Source organism: Gracilinanus agilis, chromosome 4 (assembly GCF_016433145.1).
Source record: "Gracilinanus agilis isolate LMUSP501 chromosome 4, AgileGrace, whole genome shotgun sequence".
In the NCBI taxonomy this organism is placed as follows: domain Eukaryota; kingdom Metazoa; phylum Chordata; class Mammalia; order Didelphimorphia; family Didelphidae; genus Gracilinanus; species Gracilinanus agilis.
In genome coordinates this window covers 229195027-229212869 of record NC_058133.1, presented here as the reverse complement: position 1 = coordinate 229212869, position 17843 = coordinate 229195027, and the positions used below count along the sequence as shown (strand labels likewise).

General features: G+C 39.3%; 1 protein-coding gene across 1 annotated transcript in view; it reads left to right on the top strand.

Annotated features, from left to right (window-relative positions):
- The window catches only part of CHMP6 (charged multivesicular body protein 6), a 19824-nt gene extending 5412 nt beyond the window's left edge, over positions 1-14412 (top strand). Inside the window, exons 2-8 of the mRNA XM_044672444.1 lie at positions 2913-3022; positions 3383-3470; positions 5075-5161; positions 7784-7849; positions 8099-8179; positions 12379-12433; positions 13752-14412. Of these exons, the coding sequence (XP_044528379.1) occupies positions 2913-3022; positions 3383-3470; positions 5075-5161; positions 7784-7849; positions 8099-8179; positions 12379-12433; positions 13752-13807 (543 nt within the window). The 3' untranslated portion in view covers positions 13808-14412. The remainder of the gene's footprint in view (positions 1-2912; positions 3023-3382; positions 3471-5074; positions 5162-7783; positions 7850-8098; positions 8180-12378; positions 12434-13751) is intronic.
- The last annotated feature ends 3431 nt before the right edge of the window (positions 14413-17843 follow it).

Sequence of the window (17843 nt, the reverse complement as noted above, 5' to 3'; positions counted from 1 at the left end):
CCCCCCCGCCGTACCTGTCACCCTCAGCCTCAGTTTCCTCCTCTGCCAAAGGAAGGGTTTAGGCTAAAAGAGTCCCCAAGGTGTAATTCTAATATTAGTGGGGCTCGTCTCCAGGCTCTGCCCAGGCCTGGGGGTACGGGTGCTGGTGCTGGAGGGCGGTGGTCTCCATCCCGCCTTGTGCCGAGGCTGGAGGTCAGGAAGAGCCTGGGTTTTCCCTTGACCCTCTCTCTCTCCCCTGTCTCCTCACTTCCCATCTCCTTCCTGACATCTCCCTGATCCCTTTATCTCCTCAGTGCTTCCCCTCTATTTCTTTGATGGTTTTTAGTGGTGGGGCAGGGAATGAGGGGAGTGGTGGGGTTTGGACTGGGGCTGGACAGCTCCTCTGGGTCTTGAAGTTTTAGACTTCGAGATTTGTATTGGCGGGTTAGTTCCTGACCAGACAGATTAATAATAATAACCACCACAGCTCACTTTTACCAGTTTCATTAATGTTTGTAAAAAAAAATGATATACATTATTTGATCCTCTAATCAACCCTCTGGAGGTGCTATTATCATCCCTTATTTTACTGAGGAAGAAAGTTATTCTTTATTTAGTTTCATTTTCTTTAAAACCCTGAAAACTTCTTGTACTTTCAAAAGCTTTGCAAGACATGCCCCTGTACTAACAGCTCTAAAAAATGTTGAAGCTTTGGTTAGATCTCCTGTCATTGCTATAATGGTGCAATTTCTTCCAAAGTGGCTCAGTTTTGTGAAAAATATATTTAAGTTGAAGCATAATAATAATAATAATAATAACTAACATTTGTATATTGACTAAAGATTTTTAAAGTTCTGTATAAATTGGAAAATGAAATATTTCCCCAGCCAAACTGCCCAGGGTTCCTTGTGTTTGTAACCTTAGTTAGTGCCTGGCACATATTAGGTACTTATTAAATGTGTACTGTATTATATAAACAAATGTAGTGTCTCAGTGTACTAGTAATGGGTGTTTTGGTCAACTTTTCCTTCTACCTTTCTAAAAGGAGTGCTCCTGTATTTTTAAATCTATTAGGGACTAAAAATAGAAAGTATTAATTAGGAATGTGGGTTGGTGGATTTGTCCAGATCTTTCTGAATTCATGACTGAGCACATAGTAAGCACTCAAAAGAGTTTGATAACAACCCTGAAATTGGATATAAAAGATACTTTTTTCAAAAAAGCTAAATAATTTTGTCTAAAATAACCCAACTAAAGTAGATGATGGAGCTAATTTTAATTTAGCTTTTCATTGTTTTCCCATTGGCTTTTATGAATGTGGGTTTTTTGTTGTTGGTTTGTTTTTTTTTTAAGTGGAAGGGGGAAAATTTAAGACATATCTTAAGTAACAGTTTTTTGTTTTGTTCTGCTTTGTTTTTTATAACTTTTACCTTCTGTCTTAAGAGTCAATACTGTGAATTGCTTCCAGGGCAGAAGAGCAGTAAGGGCTAAGCATTGGGGGTTAAGTGATTTGCCCAGTGTCACACAGCTAGGCAGTGTCTGAGGCCATATTTGACCCAGGGTCTGGGTCTTAATCCACTGAGCCCTGTAGCTGCCCCCACATAAATTTTTCTCTGATGCTATCAGTTTGCCCCAAGGCATTTATGTTTTGTCATTTTTTTTAAACCCTTATCTTCTGTCTCGGAACTAATTTGGGGTATTGGTTCAAAGGCAGAAGATTGGTAAGAGCTAGGCAATGGGGGTCAAGTGACTTGCCCAGGGTCACAGCTGGGAAGTGTCTGAGGCCAGATTTGAACCTCTAATTAAATTAATCCATCCCATCTAAATTAATCCATCCCATCTCTAGGCCTGGCTCTCAATCCACTGAGCCACCCAGCTGCAACCCTTTCCAGTAATTGGGGAAAGCTATTATCAGGAAACTTGATCCTCTTGAAAGTCTTTCTTTTTCCTGCTTTCTTAATCACATCATCAAGAAATTTTCCCTGAATTGAACTTTTTTTTGTCAAATAATTATTTCTAGTATGTGTTTTGCAGAGAATCACAAATTTGCCATCTTTCATTAAAAAGGAGAGAAGTAAGCATTCGTTAAGCACTTACTATGTCCTAGGTACCAAGCTAACCTCTTTACAAATATTATGTCATTTGATTTTTAGTCTTTTCCCTCTTCCCACAAATTCTGAAGACCATGTATAATCACAGCATAAAAAAACAGATTATCATTACCTAATATTTCTTTGAGACATGACTCAAAGAAACTGTAGTTCCTAACATGTAGCATGTTAACCCCTGCTCAGAAATTATTTTAAGAACGATTATTTTCACCAAGGAAGAAATTTGATTATATGTGCTTTCATGATGATCTTTTTACAATCTTCTCCTAATAATTGAATAATAATTTGCATTGACTAGGAACAGCCTTTCAGAAATCGTAAGCTAAATTAATCCATTTTTCAGCATAGAGAGAAAAGATCTGTGGCTATATCAGTGCTTTTGAGAATTTGGGCGGGACATAAGTATGTATACCTGAAGCAGCAGAAAGGTATCCAGGGAAAGAGAGGGGGTAGTAGCAACTGGCCCTGATGCCACTGAAAGTTCACCCTTTGCCATCTTTGGCATGGGTTATAAATCTCTGCACACAGACCAAAGACACTTCTACAATTGCTTGTCCAAATAGTGAAAACTTTTAACACTTAATAACTGTACAGTGATCATTGCATGAGTGTGTGTGTGTCTCAGAGTATTCATCAGCATAGATTCCCCTGAAGATAGCAATTAGATGCCAGTAATTTAGTCTATATGGATCATGCTCCTTGATAAAAATGGTGATATGGAGAATGGTTATATTGTCAGAGGTATTTTGGTTTAATAAAGAGAGATAAGCTTCCATCAATCCAAAGTTTTAATGAGATGTAATTTTCTCTTATTTCTAATAGCAATTGAAGCAACAACGGGATAAATTGAAGCAGTACCAGAAGAGGATCACCCAACAACTAGAGAAGGAAAGAGAGATTGCCAGGCAACTTCTTCGTGATGGAAAGAAAGAGTAAGTGAAAGGACTAGAGAGAACCACTTGTTTCTTGCCAAAATTATATCTGCAAAAATCTGGAATGGAAGAACTGAATTTATAGCATAGAATTCTCCTAGTAGTATTTCTCCCTGATATTTCTGAATGTCTGCCCAGTGACTCTGCATATGCTCCCTCCACCATACAAGAGCTTCCCAAGGGCCAAGTTCTGCTTAGGGAGGCAGATGTTGTCCCTTTTATCAGGTTTGTGCTTAAGGGGCCAGCTTGCTTTGGTAATTGACAGACACTAAGGTTCCAATGCAAAGTGATAATATTGTGATTCTTTTGTTGCTGCTACTGTGTCACTCACTGTGTCTCTTGTTGGGTTTCCTTCTACAGAAGAGCAAAGTTACTGCTTAAGAAGAAGCGTTATCAGGAACAACTGTTGGATAAGACAGAAAACCAAATCACAAATCTGGAAACTATGGTATGGCTATAGAGGTCCCCAAAGCCCAGTGTGGCGAATATATCATAGAACTATATTCTGCTTTGATAACCTTAGCAAAAATGTTTTTGTAACAAATATTTTTTGCTAGGATATGACTTAACTCATTAATGAAGCAGTTACAACTAAAGGGCCCATTTGGGGATTTTGAATCCTCTACATGTTCAGTTATTTTTAGAAGAATTAAAATAAACAATCTCTTTTCTAGAACCTATAACTAAATCTAGGAGAGCATTAAAAAAGATTGGATTAGATCCAGAACCAGCTTAGAATCTCATCATGGAGTAAAGAGAGTCATAAAGTTTGCAAGTGAGGGTTAATATCTACAGAGATGTGATTGCTATGGAGAAGCATGAATAGGAGACTCTGTATTTAAACTACACATCAACTTCCTATTAGTGAAAGAAAGACTCTGACTTTTACTTCAAGAATATTGAAGAAAGTTAGGGAATTTTCACTTGGAAAGAGAAACTGTACTTAACTACAGGAGCATTTCTAAAATGTGACCTTTGCAGCAAAGTTTTGCTATTCTTCTCATAGATAGTCATGGTATAGTCAATAGAGAACTGATCTTGGAGCTGGGAAGAGCTGAATTCAAGCTCTGCCTCTTGGCTGTGTGACCCTGGACAAGCCATTTAACCTCTGGTGCTCTAGACTAAAAGTGTCTACTTTGTGTGTAGCTCACAAAACTCCTGAGTGCTGACCAAACAAGATTAAAATGTAATTGGTAAATAGTTAACAAAATGAGTAAAACCATGATCAAACAGAGGTAACATTAAATTTTAAAACAAAGTTAATATAAAGTCCACTTGGATTCTTATATGTGGATTAGCAGCCCCTATTTCTAATGGAATTTGACACCCCTGCTCTAGGCACATCTTTAAGACTATAAGCTGAATGTGTTATTACAAATTTCTTTTCCAAAATGATTGTACTATTTCACAGCTCCACTAATAATATATTGTCTATCTTTCCACAACCCTCCATCATTAACCGTTGCCAATTTTTAGTCATCTTGGTCAGTTTGCAGAGTGTGAGATCAAACCCCAGGGTTGTTTGATTTGTTTTTATTTTAATTTGATTGACATAACATTAAAAATATAAATTTTTTAAAAAGACTATAAGCTGAAGAGAATGTATCAATTGGTAGAAGGAGTTTTCTCCCAGGAGTTCCCTGTATTAATGAATTCACGGGCCAGTGTCAATCCCAATTATTCTTACTATGATCTTTCAGTTATCACTGCCCATGGGAATTGAAATCCACATGTAATCCTCTAAATTTTCACCAGCACTTTCATGATAGGCAACACAGACTGCTTGGAACTTTGCCTCTTATATTCCTCTCTTTACATTCTGATGAAGGCTAGGGCTAAGTGAATTGTTTAAGTTTTATTTCTGAAGGTAAGAGAAACATATGGGCAGTCATGTACACGAATATTAGCCCTTAAGCAGACAAGGAATGCCCAACTTTGTAAAAGTTAAAAAAGCAAAATTGGTGCCAATTTAGGAAGTATGGGGAAGAGTGGCTTCAGAATGTCTCCTAAACAAGGTAGGATTTAGTTTGTTGTTTGTTTTTTTTCCTCCAGGTTCAAAATATTGAGTTTACCCAGATTGAAATGAAAGTGATTGAAGGCCTGAAGTTTGGAAATGAGTGTTTGAATAAAATGCATCAGGTAGGTCAAGGCCACCAAGGGTGCTGCTGGGTTGGGAGAGGAACCTAGATGGAGCAACAAGGAATGAAGCAAATAGAGCAATGACCCAAAGGCTTGTAAAACTTCTGTTTAAAAAAAAAAAAAAAAAAGAGGCTTGGCTACATAACATGTCAGCAGGAAGCATTTACTGAGCATCTGCTGTATTGGTTGCTAAAGAAGAATGTAAAAGAAATAGAAGACATGATCTCTGCCATCAAACCATAGTCTTTTTAAGGAGAAAAAAACTATACCTCTGTGAAGTGACTTAACAACAGTTACCAAGTAACTCCTCAACAAGTATAAAACAATGCAAACAAAATCCTTAAGTGCCAAAGAGATAAAGAGTAAAATGTAACTAATTAAAAAAGTAAGGGACAGCTAGTTGACATAGTGGATAGAATGCCAGACCTGGAATAGGGAGAACTGGGGTTCAAATCTAGCCTCTGATATGTCCCAGCTGTGTGACCCTGGGCAAATCTCTTAATGCCAATTGCCTAGCCCTTCCCTCTTTTCTATCTTAGAGTTGTTAGTAAGATGGAATGTAAGGGTTAAAAAAATTAATTGGAGAAGAATTGGTATAGATTATGAGTTTTTTGTTTTTTTTTAAACCCTTGTACTTCGGTGTATTGTCTCATAGGTGGAAGATTGGTAAGGGTGGGCAATGGGGGTCAAGTGACTTGCCCAGGGTCACACAGCTGGGAAGTGGCTGAGGCCGGGTTTGAACCTAGGACCTCCTGTCTCTAGGCCTGACTCTCACTCCACTGAGCTACCCAGCTGCCCCCTAGATTATGAGTTTTAAAGTAGGTCTTGAAGAAAGTAATAGTTATGTTGAATCAAAGGAGAGGATTATGGATGGGAAAGATTTGTAATAAATCCCTCTACTTTTCTTTTGACCATCACAAAAAAGTCCTCTTGTGGCATAGGAAAATGGGAATGACAGAAAAGAAACATTTACTTTAAGATCTTTTTTTTAAATGAACACAAAAGACTTTTATAGGATTTATATACATTGTCATATACCACCTCTGATGAAATCTTCTTAGAGGGAGCCAGTATCATTTTATGATTTATTAAATGCAGTAACCCTGGGAATTTAGTGTAATCTCTTTTACTGTCTAGTTTAGGTCTCTTTTAGACTTGAGAACCAGGCTTGGCCAAATTGCTGGCATCTGCATTTCTTCTCTGACCAGTAAGATTCATAATTATTTAAAATCAGGTACTAAAGTGGTGGCAGCATGGTAGATAGTAGAAGGAGCACCAGGTTATTGGTTTCTAGTGTAAAGATTAAATTTATTGGTTAGACTTAAATTATATGAAATAATGTGGTCGCTGAAATTATTATATCTTAAGTCAATAGTTTATTTACCAAAATAGAGGGGAAACAATAAATTAGAGAAATGTAAAAGAGATTAGAGAAAATACCTATACTAGTCCTCATTAAGCTTCCTCCAAGATGGAAGCTAATCTCTTAGGAAACTAGGAAGGGAGTCAGCCTTATCACTCATCCAATGAAGTAGTCCAGGAGTCAGAGTCTAAGATGAAGCTGAGCTCCAAGCCCACAATCCAAACTGCATTCTCCAGGAAATTCTCTTGAAGACTCCCCCCTGTCAGACCATCTCCAGAAGACAATTTCTTCAGACTATCTTCTCAAAGACCATATCCTCTCAGGGAGTTGGGGCTTGCTTTTATGGTGACTTCTTGTCTCCTCACCTCTTCACAGGGGCCAATCACAGTTTCCAAATTGTCTACCACTGCCTAAGGGGCAATGTCTCTGGGATCGACTTCTCACCTAAAGGTCAATTTCTCATCAAAAAAGTTCAACCTTTCTAGGTTGAACAGTTTCTGAGGATGTGAACTTCTTAAAAAGAATTCACAAGTTTCTGACTGATTGAGTTAAAAAAAAGGGTGGCGCTCTCCCAGTATCTTGCTGGCTTCTCACCTAGCATTAAGTAGGGTGTTCAGTTATTTGTTGATTCAATTTAAAAGGTAGACAAAGGAGAGTTAATCCTGTCTTCAGTCTCTAGTGAGGTCTACTTAACTTAGTGTTAACTCAGGATAGACAATAAAGAATTCTCTTTCACAATCCCCCCTGTGATCCTTTGGGAGACTAATCTCCACAATGGATCATTTTAAACTGCAATAGTTAGAGATAAGGGATATAAAAGAGAGAAAGAGGAAACCAACTTGCTAGGCGTATTGATAATAAGCCAACTAGGGGGCAATCCCCTGTGGCATACAAGTTTACATTCAAAATACTTGTGTTCAACCCCTCCAAAGTTCAATCAATTATACTCCAAAGTTTATGCTGGATCTTCTGATGCTGTGGAGGTTTCTTCAGGCATTTTCATGGTGCTTTCTTCAAACAATTCATCTTCTAGATTCAAAGAGTTAGCAAGCTCTCTTTCCTGAAATGCTTCTTTCTCAAAAGACTTTTTTTTTTAGTTTTATGGCAATTATACACTATTCCTGAGTGTGCCACAACACAATCTTGGACAGCTCCATCATCTTTCTAAGTCTCAGTTTCATCCTTTGAGGAGATTAGACTAGGTGATTGCTGATTGCTGAGATCCCTTCAAGTATAAACGTTTTATGCTATATCTTTAGGTCATGTCCATAGAAGAAGTAGAAAGAATAATAGATGAAACCCGGGATGCTGTGGAGTACCAGAAGGTATGGATTCTGTATGTATGTTTGTGTCTTGTTCTCCTCCAAATAGTCTACCTCCTGGGCTTTGAAAATTAGCCATCTTCAAGAGGATAGCACATCTCTACTGGTTTCCTTGATGAGTGAAGACTTGTGGCAAGAGACACTTTTAGGCCTGACCTTTTTTCCCCTTTTCCTTTGCTCCAGGCTTCTACTGGAGGGAGTAGGGGCAGAATGGCAAACATGTGTCAGTCATTGTGGTTTTCTTCTTTGCAGCAAATTGATGAGCTCTTGGCTGACAGCTTTACTCAAGAAGATGAAGATGCCATCTTAGAGGAACTGCATGCAATCACTCAGGTAATAGCTGGAGCTGACTTTCTCTTATTCAAAGAAAAGGATTATGAAAATCCCAAACCTCTGCTAATCCAGATGGTACATACTTGGATTATGAGTTAAGATCTTTTTCCCAGGCAATTTTTCTTGCCAGTTATATCAGTGTAAATGCTAAAAGAGTTTTCATCCCTTGAACACACACTGATTAGGCAGTGAGAATATCCTGGGAATATCCTGAAAGACAGACTGAGAGAGAAAATTCTTATTCACAAATGGTCTACATGAATAGCTGAGAATTTGAACATAGTTTCCCCTGGAAGTAGAGGATATGTTTATTTTCCTTGTCCTTCTCTGTCTCTCTCCTCCTCTGTCCTCAGTTGGCAATGATGTGGGTTTTTTTGGACCTCCCCCCCCCCCCCCATTCCTTGATTCTGGCCAACAGTCATTGAATGAATGAATGCATGCATGCATGAGCATCTCCATTCTTCAGGCACCTTTAAAGGAATCAGCCCAGGTCTTTCCTGTTTGTTCTCATTTTCAGAGCTCTCTGTTTACTCTTCAGGGTCTGTATTTAGTCCCCTAGATCAGGGATTCCCAATCTTTCTGGGCAGCTGTCGCAGTTTGCCAGACTGTAGCTTAGCTATATAAGCTAGTGCCTGCTGCCTCCATTTACATGCCCACCACAGAGCCTGAGTCATAAGACTGGTTTATAATAGAGCCCACCCACCTGTCATACCAGCGAAAGCCCTAGTGTCATGGGGGTTTATCCAGGAAGCTTATTGGGATTGCGGAAGGGGGAAAGTGATGGGTATGAGCTACTATAAACAGAAAACCTAGCTGGGAAGGCAAGAGCACAGACATTTATATTTTTGTCAATCAACAGACATTTACTAAATGCTTACTATATTCTAGGGGATCGCATGGGGATACAAAGATAAAAGCAAAGCATTTTTGCTCTCAAGGGTTTATATTTGAATGGGTTAGGGAGTGTGTGGAGAACAGCATGTACATATATGTAGATAGGCATATGCAAGACATATATAAATCAAACACTAGGGAATGAAGAAGGTACAAACAGCTAGGGGAAATTAGGAAATGGCCTTATAGAGAAAATGTTGCAAAACTGAGTGTGGAAGGAAATTGGGGGTTCCAGAAGTCAAAGGTGTGAATGCACAGCATTCTGGGTGTGGGGGACAGCCAGGGCAAAGTAAGGAGACTGAAGATAGAATGTCATGAATAGTAAGTAAACCAGTATAGCTGCAGTGAAGAAAGCATAAAAGAAGTGGACTGTGTACATAGGTGGGAGAGGTAGGGAGGAGCCAGATTCTGTGAAATGTTGGGATGTGAAGATTTGATCCTAGACATACTAGGGGAACCAGCTGGAGTTTATTGGGTAGTGGGTGACATGTTCTGACCTACACTTCAGGAAAACTTTTAGAAGAGGTGCATGGAGGTGGATTGGAGTAGAGAGAAACGAATTAGGAGACTTATTTCAGTAGTTCAGCTGAGACATAATGAGAGCTCAAACTATGTCTGTGTGAATGTAGAGAGAAATACTGAGAGATGGCAAGATTTGACAATTAATATACCTTATATGGGGTGAAGGACATTGAGAAATTGAAGATGACACTGAAATTGTGAATTTATGTGCCTTGGAAGGATGGTGGTAGAAGGAGTGATAGTATTAAGCAAGTTAGGAAGATGGTTAGTCTGGTACAAAAGGTAAAGGTAAAGAGTTCTGTTTTAAACATGTTGGATTTGAGAGTCTTAAGGGAAGTTCAGTTTGAAATATCCAATAGGATCAACTTGATGCCAAAAATATGTTTCCTGCAACTCAGTGGTAGACTGTTGGTACAGAATGAGAAAATACATTTCCAGACGTTTTGGAATTTGTTTTGCTTGACTGCTTTCTTGTTTCAAAAAATCAGAGCCTCTTGATGGAGAGACTGGAGGTTACAATAGTGATACAAAGAAAGCCAATAAGACACATATAATACACAGTAAAGAGCAAAAGGGAAGCCAAAAGGAGTGATATTAAAGTTGATGTATATTTAAAAGCAACAAGCCATGCAGTGTTTCATATACAATCCTCTTTTTCTGTCTTTTGTTTATGGACATATTCCTGAACATTGATAGCTATTAATAAAAAAAATTTAATTTAAAAAAAATATCTTTTGGGCAGTTGGTGATATGTGTGGTGCTCAGGAGAGAAAATAGGCCTTCTATAAAGATTTAGGAGTCATTTACACAGAGATGGTAGTTCATGGGAACAAGGGAATGCTGAAGCTAGCTGAAATTGGCTTGTGAGAGCCAGTTGTTATACTTTCGTTGTGAGCATTCACCCCTCAAAGCAACAAATCCTTATAGATTTATTGTTTTTTTGACTGTCTAGTCTTTAAAAAGTGGAGAAAATATTACAAATGCAGATTAAATTTTAAATTGCCTCCAATGTTTTTGGAGGACAGATTTTAAAACATTTAGCAGTATACCCTTTGTGAGAACAAATAAAAATGTAGAAGAAGAGAAGAAAGTCCAGGATAGAGTTTTGGAGTACATCCACAATTAGAGGTGATGAAATGGATAATTATCCTTTTCAGGCAGAGGAACCTGAAAAGGAGAAGTCAGACAAGGGAGAGAGCCACGAAAGAAAAGGGTGAACAAGAGGGTTAAATGTTTTAGAAGCTTTTGACATATTTGTAGGCATCAACAGAAGAGCTAGAGAATGAGACTGAAAGTTTGAGAGTGGGGATGAAATTGGGGACAATTTGATAGAGAAGACAGGAGGGAATAATATCAGGGTTCCCCACAGAGAACTTGGCCTAGATGAGGAAAAGGGCCATCTCTTCTTTAGAGCTTGGAATAAAGGGGAAATAATGGGAGAATAAAGGGGTTGTGAAATTCAGAAGAGGAAAAAAAAGCTTTTTGATGAATGACTAAAAACAAAATGATTAGAATTAAAAAGGAACTCATGATAATAGTTTGTATTATTAATAATAGTAAACATTTTCTGTAAAATGTACAGTGCAAGTGTTATCCCCTTTTTACAGATGAGGAAACTGAGGTACACACCCAAAAAAGACTAATTGAGTTGCTCTCGACCACATGGGTAGGATGTGTCAAAGCCAACCAGAACATCTGATTTCCAAGACTATATGCTTCCCACAGGGCGATAATCTAGTCAGATCTCATTTTATAGAGGAGAAAACAGGTTTAAATGAGTTCTCCAGGGTCATAGTTAATTACTAGCAGAGCCAAGGTTAAGAACCTAGGTCTCCTGACTCCTAGTCTAGAGATCTTTCCATCATACCATGCTGCCTTTGTAGTATTATTTTGATGAAACATCCATTCACTTCCTTATTCCCAGAGAGTCTGGGTACCCACAAATAGTGCTTTTGACTTGATAGGACATAAGAGATGAGGCACAGAGACATAGCAGACCCTTAGAACCCTGCAGCTATTGAACCTAGTCACTCTGAATCTAATTCTATTGTAAGGGCTCTTGATGTGAGGTACCTGGAGACTTGTTTCTAAAAATACTTTGATAACTTTACTTCAGTATAATTGGTTTCCCTTGAAATCTTACATATTTTATTTTATGCATTTAATATTCTGAGAAGGGTTCATTAGATACAAGCTTCACTAGACACTGCTAAATAACAACTACTAAATTCCAACAACAATAAGAATGACAAACATTTATATAGCACCTACTATGTGCCAGGCTTTAAAGTGCTAAGCACTTTATAATTATTATCTTACTCAATCTCACAACAACCCTGAAAGGTAGGTGTTATTAGTATTCCTGTTTTACAGATGAGAGAAATAAGGCCATTAACAGAAGTTAAATGAATTGCTCAAAATCATACCTCCAGTAGGCATTTGAACTGGAGTCTTCCATACTCCAGACCCAGCTCTCTTTCTACTGGGCCACCTAGCTGCCAATGAATGAATTCATGGCACAAAAGAAAAGCAATGGTGTTCTGAAGACCACAAGGACCTGGAAGTTCATCGTTGGAAGCTTTGGTCTTGTATGAAGACTATAGTTGAGGAAGACCTTTTCCACTAAAGGAGCTTTTTTACTTAGCTAGAAGTTGAAAAGACAAAGTCAAGTTAGCCTAGAGAGGGCCTATGGGGCTGCTTGTAGAACCAACTTCCAAACTCTAACCACTTTAAGACTTTCCAGAGTATTTTTCTCACAACCTTTTCTTCTTTTGTTTTTGTAGGAACAAGTAGAGCTTCCAGAAGTTCCTTCAGAACCACCTTCGGAGAAGATTCCAGGTATATTCTTTTTCCCCTTTTCAATGAATATTTTAGCATTTTTAAATTTTTCAAGAAAGTTGGGAATTGTTGTTGGATAACCAAAGAGCCTAGGCCCATGTTGGCAAAGGTATGGCATGTGTGCCCCAGTGGTATGGAAGGGGCTGCTTCCTTCCCCCTCTTCCCAGTACCTGAGGACATTTTTTTCATGCCTTGCCCCTCTGTCCAGGTGCCCAACACAAGCACTTCCTCCCTCCTCTCTCTGGGGTAATGCAGGGGGCTCACAGGCAGCTTAAAGTTGCAGTTTGGGCATGCAATTTTAAAAATGTTTGCCAACACTGGCCTAGATCTTTCTTATTTGGTATAGCCTGGGAGTGAAGAAGCCAGTCCTCCTTTGGGAAATGAGAATAATGAACTTAGTAATGGCTCAAAGCCCTCTTTTCTAGGAGTTCCAAGAGGGAAAATGTCTTGTCAGCAAAATCATTCTTCTTAAAAGATTGCATAGGATTTCAGAAACACTGGGTTAATATTATTCCTTCTCTTGGCAGTCACCTGGATATTATTTTCAAAGAAGCATATCCTGGAAATTGGGAATACTGTAAAAACAATATACAAAAAGGCCTATTTGGCCACTGGGACTCTTCCCCCCATGAACCAACACAGTATATAATTCATTCTCAGTATAGTTGGGGTCTGCTCACTGTCTTTAGTTTTAGTTGTTTTCTTCCCTGGGGAAGAGCAACTGCTGTCTTCCCATAAGTTCATCTTAACTGTCAAAAAATGTCCTTTGGCAATCTGCCCTTGCTTTGCTTTTCATAATTTTCCCATTTTGCTTTTTTCCCCTTTTTATCCTCTAAATCAGTGGTTCCCAAACTTTTTTGGCCTACTGCCCCCTTTCCAGAAAAAAATATTACTTAGCACCCCCTGTCACATACTATCACTGCTCCCTTACAGTTATTCACCGCCCCCAAATGCATCTATGGCCATCACCACCTCCCTGGATCGCTGCAGCACCCACCAGGGGGTGGTGGCGCCCACTTTGGGAATCACTGGCCTAAATAGTTCCTCTTCCTCTATTAGAGTTTCTTTCAGTACTATACCTGTGACCAACTTTGTTCTTACCAAAATCAGTTTGTCTTTGATTTTCTGTTTCTAATAGCACTCTTCCATCTAGCTAGCAGTTTTTTCATTATTCAGGATGTGGAAGCTAACAAGGTATCTCAAGAGTTCCCTCTAGGAACCCAGAGACTTGCCTCCCCTGTCAAATTTTGTTTTTCCATGGGGTATCTCTGACTTCTGGGTGTTTTGTGCAAAGGTAACAAATTTTTTTCCTCCACAGAGAAAACAGCCATGAAGACAAAGCCAAAACAGTCAGAACTGGTAGCAGCATCTTAACCTTCTTTCCTCCCCCACTGGGGCCTTGAAGGGAATTCCTAATGAACTGTGACCCCCAGAGGGTTCAGATTCTCAGTCCCAGGAATGGGCACGCCCTGGAACTCTCCTGGACTGGGAAGGGCAGAGCAAAGCAAAGTGGACAGGGGTATGCCAACTGCTCAGCAGCACATTTATTGCTCTTATATCAAGATTCTTTTTTTCTAGAGCATTTTTTTCCTGGTATTTTAATGTTGGATGCACTTTAGTAGTGCTCTCTTTCTCTCATCTCTGGATTAAATGGTGACTTGCAAACTTTTCAAGCCAAATGCTATTGCTAAAGGTTGTGATTTCCATAATGGTCAAGCCCCAATCACAACACTCTTGGTGCTGTATTTACACTACCTACCCCAGAACTTGTGATGTGCTTGAAGGACTCCCTTCTCCATAGACCTTTTCTAAGAGTTTGACTACATTGGGAAGGAGCAGAGAACTCTTCCTTGAGTAGTCCCACCACCAAGAGGAGGAGAGGTCATTTGGATTGGGTTCCTTTTGATTGGATTCTGTGGGACTGGAGGAAGTCCCCATAAACAGCGCCTTTCTGTGCTGCTCTTCTTTGGCACTCCAGCCTCTCCCTACCTGTTGGGATAGGACAACAGCATGTTCAGATCTGGGGCAACTTATTCACACTGAACCAAAAGGTAAGGCTTTGTCAGTGAGAAAGGCTTTAGCTTCATTCCTCTCATTGTGTTGTGAACACTGGGACTGCCTTGGGGAAAAATCACTGATCTTTTTCTTCTAGTAGTCCTCCTGAAAGGTCCCAGGGTGTGGTAGAAAAGACTGTGGTTCCAGCAGGGAAGTTCTTACCTGTGAAAATCCAGGATGTTGTGTCTATTTCAACTATTTTCAAGCCCTGAAACCCACCTGAAAATTTCGTTTCCTTAAATATGGTTGCTATATGCTCTCTGCCATAGCTCTGATCTACTTCTGAAATGGGATGGGAATTCTTTCATACCATTTATATAGTTCTTGTTTTTTATTAGATAATGGAGCCAATATTTGGTTTTTCTTTATTTGAGACAAACAGGAGCAGAGATTCTAAAAAACAACCTTTTAAGAAAGCTTTTCAACAGATTTCCCCCACAATCTTTCCCTTCCCCAAAAAAGATATATTGAGAAAAATATCTAACATTGTTCTAGTCTTGTCTCTGCAGTTGGTTCTGATAAAGGTAGAATAGTGTTGGACTTTTGCCTCTGTAGAGCTTGGAGTGGAATGTGCTTTGTGGAATGAAATTTTCTTTCAGGCAGCCACAGGACCCAGCAGCAGAGATTTGAAGGTGGATTCTAATAAAAATATTCTTATTTGGCTCTTAACAACTTGGTACAGTTATGAGTTTGAGTGTCTCCCTTAGTACATTGTCCTGTGATCCCCAGAACTAGTAATCCTTGAGACATCAGCAAACACTTGCTGAAATAAGAGACAGTCTATACCATCACCTGGATGCTTGATTTTAAACCAGCTATGTCTTGTGGTGTGTAAAGTAACCAGTAGAGGGAGGCTCATCCTCTAATCTACAAAATTAATCTTTGTAGGAAGCTTCAGGCCTTGTCTGAATAACCTGGACCTCAGAGACTATCTAGTACCAAGGTCTTCATTTTACAGATGAGGAAACTGAGGCCCAAGGAGGTTAAGTGATATGTCCAAGATCACAGAGCTTAGTATCAGAGACAAGATTTGGAACTAGATTCTCTGACTGTAGAGAGCAGTTTTTTCTACTGTACCACAGAATTTTAATAAAGTGAGTTTTCTTCCAAAGCCACACTTTCTGAGCTGAGGGATCAGATAGCTACTTGGATTTTATCTGTCAATGCTGAGCTTGAAATAGAGTAGAAAGGCATAGTGTCACAGAATTTTATGACTGTAAGGGACCTTGAGCGATAATCCAGTCCATCCCTTACCTGAAAAAGAATTCCTATTTCGATGTACCCAGTTAAGTAGTCTCTGCTCAGAGAACTTCAATGATGGGTAACTCACTACCTCCCAAAGCAACCCTTTCTACTTAAGGTTAGCTGTAATTGAAATAATCTTTCCTGAGATGAACCCTAAATCATTCTCTTTGAAACCCATTGCCCCTGATTCTATCCTCTGGGGCCACGAATACGTCTAATCACTGTTCCAAATGACAGTTATTAAATGCATCTATCATGTTACCTGCCCCCAAAATCCAAGGCTTTTCCTCACCAGGCTATAACATGTCTGGTTTCATTAACCAGTCCAGATAATGTCATGGATTAAAGCCCTTCAGCAACCTGGTTGTCCTCTGGATTCTCTCCAGATTATCTGTGTCCTTAAATTGATTTTTAAGATTATCTGTGTCCTTCTTAAACTGTTTTTTTCCTATAGCAAGTATATTTAGTGGTGGTGGAATGGGGCAATTTTTTGGTCTTTTTGTTGTTCAGAAAAATGCATTCTTGGGGATTATCATTTCACCTCCTGAGGCCACAGTTTCCTCACTTGTAACATGACCTCTGATGTCTCTTCCAGCTCTATGATTAAATCAATCTCTGAACCTCAGTCTTCACTTATTAATTCAGTTTTACCCATGGTCATTGAGAAGAGTAGCCTTGGATCATGAGACCCATATGTGATCCCAAACCCTCATGTTAGGTGAGTTTCAATCTTCCCCACCAAACTCCTAACAGAACTTATAATGGGTGCAAATAGAACAGAGCAGATTAGGTATATTCCTTTCTCTCTGTCCTGTCACCTCTGAATAAGCAGGGGTCATGAGATCCTAAGAACTAGAGCTGGAGGGACCCGAGAAGTTACCTCATCCAACTCATTTGTTTCACAAAAGAAGAAACTGGAGCTCAGGGAAGTGGAAGGGAGTTGCCCATGGTTCTACCACTAGTAGGTGGCAGGGCGAGGATTTGAGCCCAGGTTCTGAACTCTTTCCACTCCACTGCACAATGTTGTTTCAGGGGAATCTAGGCAAATGGAGGAAAGAACTAAGGTTATAAAAAAAAAGCCAAGACTGAAAAATCCATGTACTAGATACAACCAGCCCCTCAGCCAATGAAAATTTCCTGTATCTCTAGAATAGAGGAGCAGACTTCAGGCTTGGAGATTGGGTCATTAGGGATCATCTTCTATTCTTGGTATTGAGAAGGGAATGGTATGAGGAAGTGGTTAACGAAATCATCCATCACATCCTACCTGCTGTCACCGAAACACTAACAAATTCCATTTGCCTGAGATTTACAGCAGCCAGTTTTCAAGGGCTTGCCTATGGTTTCCTGTTCTAACCTCTGTACCAAACAGATTGTACTGTGTATATCCTTGAGAGAAAAAAGCCGAATGTGTTGTGATCTTTATGATATGTTGTAACAATAAAGTATTTTTAATGGTTTCATCACCAAGTTCTTGCTATTCAGATTGTCATGAAAAAAATTGGCTTTGGGGAAGCACATTATTTTTCCAGTGGCATTTGGGGTGAAGCATGTTTTGGAGAACACTAAGCCTGCCTAGCAATTAGAGACTGCCAATAACCTTAATAATAGATGGGGGCGTTGCAGAAGCCAGTTTGAAGTGACAAAGATTGTATGTGTAAGTTCACAACAGAGGACTGATAACTGAAGTGATCAGGATGGTACATGGCCATACGTATATATGAGCATCATCTCATCCATTCTGTTTAGTGGGTTAGACTATGAGGCTAATGAAATAACAGTAACTAGCTTTTATTCCCTGCCAAAGCCTCACCAACTGTATGTTCCAGTGATCACAGAAGGAATTGCTGGATGAATTGGTACAAACTCAATGCTACTAGAAAAAAAATTTCTATGTACATAGGCTATCAGTGGTTTGACCTTATACTATTATGTGTAGGTATTATATGTCTATTATATGTACATGAAGAACATTTTTTCAGGAACTACTATCCCTAAATCTATAATTTCTGGGGGCAGCTAGGTGGCTCAATGGATTGAGAGCCAGGCCCAGACATGGGAGGTCCTGGACTCAAATCTGGCCTCAGACACTCTAGTTGTGTGACCCTGG